The 16,284-nt window shown below is 39.3% G+C and overlaps 1 protein-coding gene across 2 annotated transcripts in view; it reads right to left on the reverse strand.

Moving 5' to 3' along the window:
• Positions 1 to 487: 487 nt before the first annotated feature.
• Positions 488 to 16,284, reverse strand: part of plpp3 (phospholipid phosphatase 3) — a 30,226-nt gene continuing 14,429 nt past the window's right edge. For both annotated transcript variants that reach the window (XM_033992059.2, XM_033992060.2), the window contains exons 3-7: positions 13,423 to 13,515; positions 13,144 to 13,331; positions 13,003 to 13,060; positions 7,446 to 7,622; positions 488 to 2,321 (exon numbers count right to left, since the gene is read on the reverse strand). In XM_033992059.2, coding sequence (XP_033847950.1) covers positions 2,193 to 2,321; positions 7,446 to 7,622; positions 13,003 to 13,060; positions 13,144 to 13,331; positions 13,423 to 13,515 — 645 coding nt within the window. In that variant the 3' untranslated portion in view covers positions 488 to 2,192. The remainder of the gene's footprint in view (positions 2,322 to 7,445; positions 7,623 to 13,002; positions 13,061 to 13,143; positions 13,332 to 13,422; positions 13,516 to 16,284) is intronic.

Genomic DNA, 16,284 nt, shown 5'->3' on the forward strand with positions numbered 1-16,284 from the left:
TACAGTGATTTTGGATAAGAGCTGGCTGAACTGGGAAGATGTCTTTAAGCCAAACACTGAGGTCAAATGGGGCTTCTTGTTTGACTTGAGAAAAGATGGTGGCTCTGGTGTTTGCCAGAGTGTGAAATCACACATACTTTCCAGCAACAGTTACGCCCGAATTTCATACAATATACTTATAGTATGTAGAGCCATGGCCTTTAGGAAGCAAAACATGCAGCATTAATCACAAATTATGGAGATTTCAGTTCTATTAGTTATAGACTCAGTAAGTAAGTTAAGTTTTAGCAATGCAGTAGAATTTCCTGGTGGCGTGCTAAATAAAAACAGTCCATCAATCTCCACGATATTGACCATATCGCTTTTTAAAGTTAGCACAGATGATTGCGGTTGTGATTCCCTGGAAGAACGCAGTAAAGGATTTCAAATGGGTTAGACTTTTACTATGCTCTAGTCTACACACTATAACACTGCACAGGACAAGGGATCGAATCACATTGAGCTTTTTATTTAAAAGCACATGTATTAGAGCTAAGTACATTTAGCAGAACAACAGCATAACTACTATTCTTTTGTACAAAAACAAGACAAACAATACAAAAATACTAATATTGAATTTTAATACATTTGTGGGTGTATTTATTTTGATGCATAATAAAAATACAAACTACAATAGTTTATTTTTCTAAATACAAAAATCTGTCAATCGATGCTTTGTAAGCAGCATTTTGTAAAGAACACAGGTCTGTAATAGTGGATATATCTAAACATGTTAAAAACAATATTTTACAGAGTTAAGTTTAGTGATCTATACATTATTTATATATTTATAAAAAGTGATGATGAAATGATAGGACGGACTGTACGAGAAGATGTGCAACATGGCAGATTGTGTTGGAGTTTATCTGATGTAAACAAACAGGGCTTTTGTGTGTGTGGTACTGTACAAATGTTAGTGATTATATGGGACGTCCCAAAAGAAAAGAAACAAAAGATCCACAGTTTTTAGACCGATGACACAAACAAATTCACACATACATCATACACCATGGGACAGAGCGCTGAAGAGGTTTCATTTGACACTTAGTTTGTCACTGGGGTTCACTTCACAAGGTACACATATGTACACACACACACACGTCCATTGCCGATGAGTGATTGGGCGGGTGAGTGAGGGCCCCTCCCTGCCAGCAGAAAGAACCCACTTCATCCCAAAGTAAAATGTGCCAGCTTACGCTCCAAAGCATCAGCCTCTTTCCATGGTGACAGATCCAAGCACTTCACTGTAAGCACATGCCCCTGTCCCATTTAGGGATAGGAACACAGGGGTCCCGCACCAGGAGGGACAAGGCACAGCCGCACCCCTTCTTTGAAGGCACTGGGACTGAACAGCTTAATGATCTGACTGCATTCTTCTACAGAATATACCCCCCCCTTTAACTAACCCTCAAGAAATGCAACATCCCGAGTTTAGGCTGCACCGAAGGTCCACCACAGCATCTTGAAGTGCTCATGTTAAAACACTGATATGTTAGCTTGTGTTTTTATAGCATTTACAAAAAAAATATTAAGCTTTTGAAGTTGAAGAGTTTTTGCTTTGATTAGATGTTACATGGACATCATCAAGAACTGTTGCAGTGAGACCTCTCGGGCAGCAAGTGGTGATGGACAATGAACTTAAAAAACAAAACAGTGCTATAAGTTACAATTTCTATACTGTTAATATTTCTATGCTGCTTAATATTGCAGTATATCCTTCCATAGCTCAAGGAAGTTGTTGTCCTATGGTGTTTCAAGGCCACAGAGTTCACAGGGAGAGTGGGCATCCTTCTCTCCTGAGGCAGCGGGTTTGACACTTCATATTTTATAGTCTTTTCTTCAAGTGATTTGCCTTCATGTGGTCAAAACTTCGGTCACACTTCCGCGCCCGCATCTCTGCCTGTCAGGTCAACAATTCATTCACTTTCTTCCATATTTTGTGCTCAAAAACAATGGGCTCAAATGTAGATTAGTAGTTAACATAATGGTTACATAAGGAGTCTTGATAGTGAGAGTGGACTCTGCTGTGCAAATCTCAAATGCGACACCGCGGCCCATTGAGAAGCAGCTATAGTCTCTCGTCGCTACATTCTACTGTCCAATGTGAGGTGAGCGCCGCCCCCTATTGGTTCCTTGCTGAGGGGTCGGGGGGCTCAGACCATGTTGTGGTGGTTGTTCCTCTCGATGATGTCGGATGAAGGCAGGAGTTCTTTCTTGATGGGCGACGGAGGGGGAGTGGCCGGCTTTGCACGCTGCTTGAACAAGTCCGAGACATAAAATACCTGGAAGACACACAGGAGGAAAACAAGGTGAGATACAGGCATAGGGCAAATGAACATTATTCTATGTTAAAACTAGTATTAGTATTTGGCTTTTTGTAGGTTTAGCTATGCAGTGTTGTACATTCTTTTAATGCTACTGTAACCTGTAAGGAGCAGCAGTGAGAGCCAGAATTCTGGTTAGGAGTCTCTAGCTGGAAGATTTTCTTTTTCAAGTAAAATAAATCATATACCCCCCAAGTAAAAAAAAAAAACATATCAAGAACTGTATGTGCAACCAAATCATAATGTTAATTCCAGATATGTGAATTACTACCTGGTACTATTGGTTACCAGTTAATTGTCTGGATGATTCACAACCATTAACTTTTACATGAACTCACTATGGGAATTTTGATATATCGTAATCATTTGGAGTAACTTTATGAACCAAATAATCTTGAGTCACTCTCACTATTAGTCAAACACAAACGTGCCCGGTCTAATTTTCCTACGGGGTAGTGTGTTATGTCATTCAGCCAAAGAAAGGAAAAACTCCCTTAGACACAATGTGTACCATGTTCTAATCTCACATTTGCATCGCTGAGTAAGTTATGACTGTAGTGTAGCTCACCCTATATCAACACGGACTTCCTCTCCACTAAACCCAATCCCCTATTCACCAAAATGTGGCGGTGGTTTTCCCGTTCTTATCAAACCAGACCGTGACATCAGTCCTGATGCAGTGTACATTATGAACATAACGGAAAAGTGTCAAAAAAATGTCTTCCTGGGCTGGGAGTGACATCATAAGTCAAACAGGAAATGGGCAAGAGTGGACAGGATGAAGGACTATAGAGGGTATAGTTCACTGTACCAGCCTTTTCATGTACAGAGGTCAACTGTGGCCACAGCACATAATCATATCATCACGCACATGTATTTCAACACTATGAAGAAACGCCAGATTCTAAATTTCAACATGTTTAATTATTCATTCAAATTTACCAGCACTGACTCAATTGAACTATTGTCACAAATGCAATGGTGTTCCCAAAGATAGGATATAACGACTTCCATTCATAACACATAATACAATAAGTTCTATGGGAGCGTGACATTTACAGGCCACAATCTGACTTCTTACAGATGACATTTGGCCCATGATGTCATCAAAGGTTGACAACTCTTTTCAGTTTTAAATACCGCCTTTGTCCTTATTACTCATTTACTGTTATATAAAATTGGAGGGATAAGTCATATGAGGTAATGACAAACTATTTTGGACATGTTTTGTGTACATCTTTTAACTTTGGACTTTGACCCTGTCGTTCAGTAATACTAATCACTAATCACCAGCCTACTGCTTGGTCTTACATAGAGCTCTATTGTTATGTGTTTCAACCACAAACACACCAGGTTTATAGCCCATGGCATGTGTCTAATAATGTTTCCATAAGGGCTATTAAACATCAGTGGTGACACATAAAGACACTTAGTCACAGAGGAAACTCACAGGAAGCGTGAATATCTGAAAACCACCACTGTCATGTGACTGGTGAGGGTTCAAATAGTAAACATTAGTATTTATAAGCAGTTTTTTCAAATATACACCAATATATATTTTCTCTTTGTAAATATATTGTGTAAATAATATACCCCTCTCTCACAATATGACTTTTCATTATACAAGACATTTTATAGTTTATAAATACATTTTTCCAGATATGTGACAAAAATCATATTGGTCATATTGGTTCTAGTTTGTAATGTAAACAAATGTAAACTCCATAGGAAACATACAGTAACTGCCCAAATTATTAGTATTAAACCCATTTAAAGGGGATTTTGAGCCTTCAGGTCTTAGATTAATAACCAGTATCTGTGCTGCGTGACGTTTGTTGGCAAAAAACGGTTCCAATCTGTGTTGCAATGCAGAACAAATGTATCCACCCAAGTTGATGTTGATGGTTAAAAGCCAAACATAATGACAGAACAGTTAAGTGTGTTTACTGCAGTTTTAGACAAAGCCTCACTGTTGGCGACATGTGCATCCTGTCCTTCACAAAATAAAAACAGGGAAGTGATAGCACCGCCTCTCACTCCTCTGACTTCTTAATGCCTCATCCAACTCTGTCTGCCGTAACAAAGAGCTTTTCACAAACAAACTCTTTCAGCTTTCTCCCCCAAAACAGCTGCTTCCTGCTGCCCTCGCTTCTTTTGACCTTCATCATTACATATGAGGACGAGAAGTAGGTCAATGCATCTCGATAGGACTAATCAGGTGTAGGATAGACAGACACTGCTTTCCTGTTTTATCTATCTGAAGGGAGGAGCTAACTACCGGTACACTGAAACTAACACACCTATTGTTTACAGTTTCTGTTTGTTGTCTACGCCTAATGAGCTCCACCTAATCAACGAACTGTAAACAACAGGCGTGTTAGTTTCAGTGTAGCTACTCCCTTCAGATAGATATAAGGCAGTGTTCACCAGTAATCTGACCAGAACTGAAGAAGCAGCTTTTTACTTTTGATAATAAAGCTATAACTACACATAAAAGGATCCACATGTGTGTTACTCACGTAGTTGACTCAAACAGGGGTTCACTAAACGCATCCGCAGCTATGGGAAACTTTAAATAGCAGTGACAACATAATCTAAAAGCAACACAATTCCCCACTGTTAATTGTATTTTTGGAGAATGCCCTTTCCACTAGACAATTGCTGCAAGAGTGATTGTTGCAGAAAAATGAAAACAGTCTGATGTAGGCTGGGAAAAATGCTAATTCTTCCCATGTGTTTCTTAGTACATTTTGCCTCATTGAAAATTGCTTCTTGCTCAGTTGATAGTTTACATGTGTCAGGTTTCTACAGAATAGTGTATTTTATAATGTTTCAAATTGCATTTTCTTTTAAATTTTTCCTTTAACAATTTCTGAAGTGTCCGGGTCAATATGTCCTACAATGACCTGATTAGACTTGATTAGATTATAGACGTTTTAACATAACAAGGTTTAAGGATTAATTAGCAAACCTGTATACTTTGATTTACTAGCTTTGAATGGCTGTTCTTTTGTACGTCGTAATCTTCAAACCCCTCCCTTTCTTCACCTCCCTCTTGTGCTGTCAGCTCTTTTTTGCTACGCTGCTTATTGAGCTAAAGCTAAAGTGGTCACAGATGTGTGTTTCTACCAAATCAGTCCAGGGGCGTCAGGGATTGTAAAAACGTGCTATGTCGCCTTGATCTCCACCAGTTTTGACCATGTATTTGAGTGTGTGTGGTGTGAAAGTGCGTGACTGTGAATACTGTGTCTTTATGTGTATTAAGTTGTCTCTGTGAGCGGGAGGCCTATGTGGGATAGTCGACTTGGATTGGACCCACGATCGTCCCGGGCCAAGCTGCAGACAAGGCTCCTCTCTCCTGTCACTTTTCTCCCTCACTCCCTTCCGATGTGCATCAAAGGCTGGAGCGAATACTTCAAAATATACGCTACCCGTCAAAGCTCATGTCTAACAGGAGCGATGCCAGGCTGCAGAAGTCAGGACAATAGAAAGAAATATCGCAATGTTGTGGTAACTGTAGTTGGGAGGAATTCACAAAAAGATGAACTCAGAAAAATAACAATTGGGATTTTGGAGATGAAGATTAAATGTTGTGTTTCTTGTCCTACAGCTCTGGGAGTTCTTCAAATTAAGCAGTACAAGTAGTAGAAGTACAAGATTTCTACACTGTTCTGAATCCACATATGAAATCAAATATTTACTTTGTTATTTGTCATTAGCGCATAATGTTACTCTCTGTCTGGCATGTAGAAGAATATTTCCATTGTATTATGTTATATCACCCCAGAGGTACAAACTGAGCATGGTAAATAGGATGAAGTGGTAAACTATACCAAGTGAAGTGCAAAACAAGTACTTCTTTGAGAAACAGACACCGAAACTGGAAATCCATTTGGTATACATTGTACAGACCAACTTTATAGCCTTCTGCGATTTCCCTGTTTGAGTGCAGGGTCTCTTTCCAATCCCCCAATAATCCTTGCATTTACAAAGTCGACATTGCGTGTATGAATGCAGCTGTGCCAAGATGTGTAGGCGCCACCACTACGCTCCTAAAGACTTTTATGAATCTAATCCACTCCACTGGCTCATGTTTTGGATGGCTCAGTGAGGTCACTTATGAGAGTACTGAACTCTCACTGCCTGCTGAGCTGATAGAAACAGAGCCACCAAATAAAAAAATAAAAATAATTAACAACATCATTCCTGGTTTCAAAGCCTATAGCACACGCTTCCTCCTCCCTCTGCTATTTTTCCTCTAGACCAAATTTAATTTTCCTTGGCTCCATGGAGCCCACTGTAACGATGAGGCTTACGAAAATCATCTCAACAGCTCTTACGATATGTCACCAAAGTAGTCCTAAGTGGAGTACAGATTTACGCATAGACACACAAAAAACAACCAAATTCAAAAGACTGTTGCCCTGGCTCCAAGCAATGTGTTCCTCATTATAGGGAATAGGATTCTCCTCACTTTAATGCATGCAGTAAATGTGAAAAAGTTACATGGAAGATCTCCAGTGGTTACTGACAACATGTTTGGGCTGCAGTTTCTGGCTATATATATTTTATAATACACATGGTGTAAATTTAAATGGGTCAGAGGCAGTGTTTTTACATACAGCCCATAGCTATCTGTGTCAAGTTTTATTTGACAACTTAATATTCAAGGGAAATATAAAAACATTGTTACAAATGTTGATAGCCATTTTAGTAACTTAAATCTCAGATTTTGATTACAATAATGATATAGATTAGAAAGAACAATTACTTAAAAAAATGTGAAAATGATGTATGTATAGGAGCCAAAAGAGCCTGTGGAATGTCTATACATTAAATAAAAAGCACAGCAACTAGTGCAGTACACAAGACACAGAGCAATTTATGTGTGTAATGCTATTGCCTGGGTAGAAGGTATTGTTACAGTATTAATTGGAAGAATCTGTGCTACCAAAGCATCTAACTTTATGTAAAATAAGAAGATTAAAATTTTGCAGTTGTGTTCTGTACACCTGACAATTATCCAATGTCCAATTGGTCCTGGTTTAAAATCAGATATTAAGAGTGCCAGGCTGTACTTACTATGCAGTAGGCCACGAGGGCTCCCTGCACAAAGCCTGCCAGGACGTCAGTGGGGTGGTGTTTGTGGTCGGACACTCGAGACAGTCCGGTGTAGAAGGCCATCATCAGGAGGGTGAACTGGAGCAGGGGGCGGAGCAGACGAGCACCACGCCACGTGAACCGGGACTGGAGGTAGAACTGCACACAGAGAGGAAAAGACATGGGTCAGACCTGGCACACATGTGGGAAAATACCTCCAGGAAATATGTACCGAGCATAATATGTAATCCACAAGTTGTTATTGATGGCTGGATCAAACGCCAAGACGTGACATGCCCCATCACGCGCACACCTGTCTGGAAGTCCTCATCAAAGTCATTAGTTTCAAAACGGTTTGTGTTTTTGACTTTTTAACCTTGCACCTGCGCTGTGTGCGAGAGAGTATAATTTTGAATCCAAATGCCAGAACATGGGAACTCTCTCTCCACACACACATACACAATGCCCAAGACCCTGACACGACTGGCTTCAACTCCCCAGCTGTAATAACATGACGACCACAGAGAGGGCCGCTCCAATACTAACTCACAGACTCTTGTACATAGACGGCTCCTTTCAACACTTTGAACTTATAAAAAAGAAAAAATTATATATATATATATATATATATATATATATATATATATATATATATATATATATATATATATAAGACAAGTGGATGCACCCCACGGTCCATTTTCTGGGTCATGATGGACAGAATGGACAGCTGGACACTATCGCACTTCCAGCTGCTGCTTATGCATTGTAGCAGTGTTGTAGGCATGACCGCAATAACCAATACCACATCATTACCAAGACCAGAGGGAACTAAGAACCCACAACAAGACAGGACCAGACCAGAAATCAATGTTCAGAGATTTGCGCATTCCTGTCATATTTAATGGTATTGTAGTAGCAGTAGTAGTAGTAATTGTAGTAGTAGGGATGCGCAAAACTACACAACAACTTTGTATGAATAAAAGTTCAATCATTAAGAGGCTTTCTGGACCAATTATGACCTTTAAATAGTCTTTTTACAGCTTATATGCCAAACTAGGATAACAGCTGAACCAATATTTGGAAGCTGATTTTTCAGGATCGGTGCCAATATCTGATACCAGTATGGGATAGGTGTATCCTTAGTTGTAGTAGTAGCAGTGGTGGATTCCCATATAGTGATTAATACAATCACCCTATTTATTTGCATGGCTGCCATCATGAAATAAAGGTTTTCTTATTTCTAGTCTTTTGTCATTCCCTTTTTCATCTCACACTGATCTTTTGTTTTATTTTTTTTTACCAGATGCCCTATTACTACCAGCAAGTTCAATGCAACTTAAACCAGCCCCACTTTTAGTCAGTGCTGGATGTGGAAAAATTAAGGTATCTTTTTCAATTTTACAGCAGTTAAGGTGAGGTCAGTCCAGGTTCCTCAGACCTGTAATGCCCCACTTTAAGCCCTCGCTTTCTGTCTGCCTCTCCCATACACACACGCACACACGTACACACCCCCCCCCCACACACACACACACACACCCACACACATGCACACACATCATATAATCCCTGCTTTAGCCAAGGTCTGCCCTGCCCAAAGCTCCAGACCTGCCTCTCATTTTAACAATACCTTCAGACGACCACAGCTCCTCCTCTGAGAGACTAGAGGTATGTGCTGATCTGAACTCACATTTCCTCCATGACACTTGTATCATTGTTCTGAAGCAGGAGGAAGCAGGGGAAGACACACACCCATCCCCTTCAGACACTCCTCATTTATGTGTTTAGACCTCAGGCTTCCTCAGGTGCAGGTGTGGCTTAAGTACCGACTAACAGCATCTTTATTCTTAGTGTGTACTAATAATGTAGCATAAAAGATTACCTGTCAAAACTGGTAAAGTTTGCATTACTGCAATATCAGAAAAACAATATGGGTTTTTCCCATTCCAAAGATACAGTATAATATATTTAGCTTTAAGCTTTAATGATAAATAAATATAATTAACAGTTGTTGAAAAAATCCACGAGTTATCCCTGTTCAATAACGTCCTATTGCCCTAGATTGAACTCTGACTTACTTAACATGACCTGTCAATGACTTTATCTCAATGGAGGGCAATGACCTAGCCAAAATAACCAACTTCTCCTGATTCAGCAGCAGAACTTCAGCTTCTGATAAGCTGCTGCCCCAACTGCCTTGCCTTTTCAAACGGTTTCCTTTACAAAACCATTTAAACAACAACCTCAGGAACTCTGACCCTGTGGCCTCTGAGTGTCTCTGCTGTTTCACAAATAGTCTGAAGTAAGGAAAAGAACAATGAAACCAAACAACACCTAAAAAACAATAAATCTCTTTACATTTACAAAGCGACATCCAGTCTAGTGGTTACTGCTTAGGAGAGGCACGTAGCCCAGTCATATCTTTCTTTAAAAGTTACGATGTTTAAAAGAATGTTTTTGGTTCCCACCACATTGTGAGAGAAGTGTATAGCAGTAGTGGAATGAATTATACTTAACTTTGGTTTTCTCACTAACAAAAAGGTCAAAAGGCCTGGAAATGTGCTTTGATTAAAATTTTCTGGTATCAAAAAATATCTCAGGTCATTTCTGGTGAGTCTGTGCCCTAAAAACAAGCATTGAAATGAGTGCGTAGACTAAACAGAAATAACTGATAGAAAACCTCAGGGCACGCTTTGTCTGTGGTTATCTCTGCACCACCTCTAGAGGAGGGTGTAAGTGAAGCGTAACAAAACCACATGCAACAGGAAACTAACGGAGCTATTGTCACGACAACCTTCACAAATATCATTATACATTTTAATTAATGATGCTTACGGTTGATAGGGTTAAAAAAATTTCTATGAGCTGTCTATCCGTGGGTTTCAGAAAGACGAAATTAGGACTGTTGTTATAGATATTAATAAATTAAAACACAAAATTAAATCTTTTGAATGGTGAAAAGTCCTTCAAGCTTAAACCAATGCAAACATGCCTCGCACCTCTATCTATTTTGGATTAAATAAATGCATGTGAGATCTTGGACATGGATATTGGGAAAGTTATCTTATTTAAAAGCTTAATTATTTTACAGAAAGAAAGTACATGAGTGTTTTTTCAGGGCAAGACATTGTATTATGATTGGCTCGTTAGGGGAAAGTGTGAGTGTCATATTTGAAACACTTATCAAAGGTTTGACTTGTCCAGTTAAACATTCACGGGTCCTATTAAAATATTTAAAATGAAACAGAGGATGATTCAAGATGTCAAAAACTTGAAAAGGTTATGCAAAAGGTTACGGAGTGTATATGTGACTTGTGCATTTTGAAATGCCTGTGCAAACCATTATTAACATTGAGATCTATTATGTAATCATTTCTCATGTAAAGGAATAGCCCACTAAATGCCTTGTGAAAATCACTGCTAACCCTAAGTGGATTTGCTTGAGATATATAATGTTTATTTGGTTTCATATTGCGGTTGTGGCCGTTGTTATGGAAGCACGGTCTGGATGAAAATAAAAATCTGAACTTTTGATGTGAAGCAAGAGGTCTGGCAAAAACAAAGGATGCCGTGGATTTTTGTTCCGCTGGGAATGCCACCACTATTGGGTTGTATTTTGGTTTTATATTTCCAAAACATAACATTCATTCTCTCCTCGGTGTCCTCTGGCCGGAGTCCTGGGCTATAGCCGCAGCTGGAACTCTCGCTCTTATGTCATTCTGTGGTCTGGATGCACTGGGTGAAATTTCCCTTCATTTCATTCACCAAATCTGTTCCTATGGCCTGACCAGAGCCTTGGGTCAGAGAGAGGCTGGGAATTACCCTCTGCACCGCTGCAATATGGCAATGCAGAAAAAAAGTGAAATAACAGAGTTCAAATTTTATCATTTATAATTTGATCATGAGTAGGCCTGTCACAAAAATCTATTTATGATGAAAATGTTTAAATAAAAGGTGAACAATATATTTTCAGGCTCAATATTAATCGTGTGTATAATTTCTTTGTAAAAGTGCGGAGATTGTTGCATTTTTTTATGTAATAAGGTCAGATTTGAGCTGTAGAGGGTTGAATAAATAACTTCTAATCATTAATTATTAGTTAATTTAGATGTTTATTTCTGGCAGTTCATGCATTTGAATTAGCCGGTCTATTTAAAAATGGTTTCCTGGGATTATGTTGCTATATTGTATTTGTGTCAGTGGGATAAAACAGTTTCAATATTATCGTTTATAGTGATATCTCTTTGTAGCGATACATCATGCTTTAAGATTCAAGCAAGTTTGTATAACCAATTCCCATTTTTTCTGGATGGAACCTTACTTTTTAACATGTCATAATTAAGTAATAAGTCTAAAAATTAAGTTTAACATCATACAGATAGATAAGACAGAAGAGGCTGGGAGTGTGAATAGATTGTTAAAAAATGCAATGCAGAAATACATAAAGACTATATGTGAATTGACAACTGAGTGTTTGAATGAGTCCAGTGTGTGGAGGGTCACGCCCCAGCAGACAGCCACAACAGGTGGGAGGGGCAGAGGGAGGACAGGAAGTGCACACGCAGCTGCTCTCAGAGAAAGCAGGTGGAGCGCATCCATCCCTTATATCCTTGGGTGCGTTCCATTTCTGTTCACTGTCTCCTCGAAGCCTCAACTCCTCACTCCCTCAGTTGTAATTCCCACCCACTAAGAAGATAAAGTCATAGAGGAAAGAAACAAGTTGTTTCCCAGCAGTTCTTTCATCAGCTGGATGAGATTTACTGTTGAAGAGTCAAGGAGTTGGTGTTGGATTAAAGGAAGCAAACAGAAATGGGATGCACCCGCTCTGTCCAGGGAGATAGAAGAAGAATAAGGATCTTGTAAGAGGAAGTGATTCAGATGTTTATATAGTTTGACAGTCCCCTGATAAAGACCATCCTACTTCAGTAATATGTGCACATCTTTGTTTAACTCTTTTCTTATAAAAGTGGGGAAAAAACATCAGGATTAGTCAGGGCCAGCCTCACAAAAGATGTCTGTTTTATTTGGAATGTACAAGGGACTTTTTGGGCTTGAATCATCAATGGGGAAATAAACATAGAAGTACTTTATGTGCCTTTGTACATTGCAACGTAAAATTTGTGGGTGCACAGTACTATAAACTCTTCTATCGTCAGAATGGAGTCTGCATTTTTATTTCTGATAGTACAATTTAATTAAAATTTCAAACTCAGTTTCCATAGCGGTCTATGATCGTATACTAGTCTATGTGGTCTTATACTTATAGCTCAAGATCACTTGGGAAAGGTTCATTTGTCTTGTGACTGTGACTCAAATGGATATCTAGTTTAACTACCAGTTTTAGTTTTGATTAGTATCTCATTTCGATACTTCTGCCAAACCTACAATTGCATTATTTATATGAGTAATAATTTCACTACACTGTTTTTTGTCTGTGTAAAGAGTGAAAGCTTAGTAGATAGGTCAAACACACTATCCAATATTTTTATACAACCTCAATGTATTTCAATAAAGGATAAACATAGATTGAAGTACTTACAGCCAGGTAGAGCATGGTGTACATCGAAAAGGATGCATGTCCTGAGAAGAATGATTTCCTACAGAAATACACATAAAAGTTCTCTGTTAGTCTATTAAATAAAGTTTCCTGGATTAATTAAAGCCATACGGTGGGACTGACCTGGCCTCCTGCACCTCACTCTCCTTCCCGGTGCAGGTGTACTGGGTGATGTATCCCAAAGAGCAGTCGATGGTTGAGAAATCTGGTTTACACACATCTAAAAAGTGAGGTCTCATTCGGCCAACAGATACTTTAGCGATGTCTGTGAACGACTGGCTGATGGCACAACCAAATATGAACACTCCCATCTGTAAGACAATGTAGAGTTGAGTTATCTTAAGATATCTGGGAGATTTGGTTTGGTTTGTTTCATGTTAATGTGATGAAAAGTGTAGTAACCTGTTTATATAAGGCCGCCACATATGGATTACCAATAAAAGACTTGGTTCCTTCATGAAGCTGGTGAATTCTGTAACATTCTCCAATCACAATCTACAAAAATTACAAACATCAGAGAGAGAAAATCAATAAGATGTTACAAACAAACAGTACACTAATCAGGCCATGACATTGTGACCATCAACCTATCCTTTATTATAACTAATGCAGCAATAAGCCCAGTTGCATTGTGAATGTTTTTTGATTAATTTCTGTCAACATTGAGATACTGCCCATTTCAAACTGGGAATACCACTATTTTACACCTGTCTGTGGTCAAAATGTTATGTCTGATAGCTGTAAATAAAAAAATAATGCATAATTGTACTTGCAAATGTGACAAAACCCATGCAAAGTTTGAGTGCGTATCATGCAGCAGTTTCTCAAAGTGGGCGTAGCACATGAAGTCACAATAATATTTGACAGACACACACAGACAAATGAAGACACAACATGGAGTGAGCATGGCCTGCCCTTCCCTCAGGCAGTCTGAATGGGTGAAGTGGTGATGGCGGATTGATGGATATGATGGGGAACAAAAACCAACCATACAATCTGACTTGAAAGCCCTGGCTCTCAGTGGTGGTTATGGTCTGGGGTCATAGGGCGTAACTTTGACTCACGCAGTATTTGAGCCAGGTGGTTTTAAGTAATGTGGGCCCCCCTCATGTACACCACAGTAGCCCTGGAGGTATGGACATGTCAATCATAACTGTAGCAGCTCTGTATCTATTAGAGTGATGGGGTGCTGCTGCTAACCACATCTCCACTTCCTTCCTCTCTTCACACAAGGGCCCAGTCTCTGCCCGGTCCCAAAACATCCAGGGAGTACAGGAGTTGAGCCGAACCGCAGTATTGGGATTTTAGATATCATTTAGTCCGGTTATTTGCATAGTTGGAATGGCTTGATAAAAAAACGTGCATAAGGATTTTGCCCTGTTAACAAGTACGATAAGGAAACATTAAGAGTTATTTTTGCAACTGATGCTAATTGAGCTAATGTTATATCTGAAAATGAATAGTCTACGGTCGGGAGGTCATTTTGTAGATGGCACAAGTGACCAAAATTATCCAACATAGTGGGTTTGAATTAAAATGACATCATGTTTGAAACAGAATTAATAGTTTTGTTTCTGTTGTTTTTGTTTTCTGGCTTGGTTCTACTGTGTGATTCTTTGTCTAATCATGAAAATTGCTTGCATCTTGCACATTTTAAAGTCATTACGCTGGTGTAATTCCTGTCATACATGTATACATTTTATGTCACTTTAAAAAAGGATGTTTTGACATTTTTTAGGTCTTCTATCAACTAATTACAGTGTGTCTATTTACGCTGATTGTGTGGTGTTTTCAGCTGGTGGGCCCAACTCCAAAGAAAACGTAGGTGTGTGTGTGCTATTGTATCATTGTTTCGATATGAGCTATAGATTAGACCGACAAAGGAGTGAAACTGCCTGGAAAGTTTATTTACCTTGTCAACATTTTAAAATCAGATATTTCTTCTGCTTGCCTGGACCATTTTTCTTTGTCAGCAAGATTTAGAAAAAAAAGTGAATGTTACAATTACTATAGGCCCATATGACAGTGGAAAATTGTCTGTCTGGAGGTCTGTAGTGGAGAACCACTGGGATTTCCCTCAGTGTGGAGATAAACATAGGCAGACCTGAGCAGAGCGCATGGATACGTGGATATGTGTGAGTGCGCTAAAGGCAGGAGACGCTGTTAATGGAGCGCAGCTGTGTCAGACACGCCAGCACTGCCACACTTGAACACCAGAGCCCCCCACATAACACAAGGGGAGGGGACAGTCTACTGTATATAGTGTATGTTTTTAAAGTGTGAAACTAATGTTAACATGGCCTAGTTTGTTGGTTTGAATCATTGAGTTGCAATAGACATGTTTGTACTGATATGCCAAATCAATACACATGCCAAACACAACTTGTATTCTTTTGCCAGGCTTGGGACTAGTACAAAATTGGCTTCTATCTTCCTCTAGCTGTACTCACTAACATGTTTGTGCTCCTGCAAGACTGGACTTCTAGCTATATTGCAAATACATTGCTTTGATTTATGCCATAAGTATAAAGTTTATAATGATACGACTAATTGAACTGAGCTGCTACACATGGTAATAAGCTTAATAATTTTATATGTTTGAACTGTCCAAATTCCTTGGCTTAGTTCAGATGTAAGAGCGGATATTTTAATTGCCTATAATAATGGCACTTCAAGACACCAAAATTAAACCTATACATTTTGCAATCTATAAATGAAACTTTTAGTAATGGAAAATAAGGGTATAAAATTAACGCTACTGTGCCACTTGGTTTAAACCAGGCTTAATCTAAGTCTTAATGCCACGTTGAGTCCTCTGCCTGTAAATATTTCTCCTATATGGTCCCAGCTCTAGTGGACATGTCATTAGTACATGTTTCCACCAGACAGAAGGACCCCCTAATCCTTTGGCACTCCACTAAAACCATTACTGCTCAAAAATAATGAGAATAATATAGTCTATAAACCATAGCCTAGAGCAGCTACAGTATGGATACATAGGGGCGTCGCACAGAGGTGGACCAGCACTGCAGCCTGTAAAAGTGTCTTTGGTCTCAGTGGCGTGTGCGTGTCACCACACACACTTCCTACTGTCGCTTTGGGGGGGCCCTTTTACTGCCACTGACTCTTAGAGAAGCCATAAAACCAGGTTCAAATGATACAGACAACAAAGGAAAGACTCTGGAACGACACGGAGAACAGTCATGGAGAGAGAGCTGCATGATAAGACTCAAACGTGTGATGGGGGCTATAAGGAGAGCTGCA

Source organism: Periophthalmus magnuspinnatus, chromosome 4 (assembly GCF_009829125.3).
Source record: "Periophthalmus magnuspinnatus isolate fPerMag1 chromosome 4, fPerMag1.2.pri, whole genome shotgun sequence".
Lineage (NCBI taxonomy): Eukaryota > Metazoa > Chordata > Actinopteri > Gobiiformes > Gobiidae > Periophthalmus > Periophthalmus magnuspinnatus.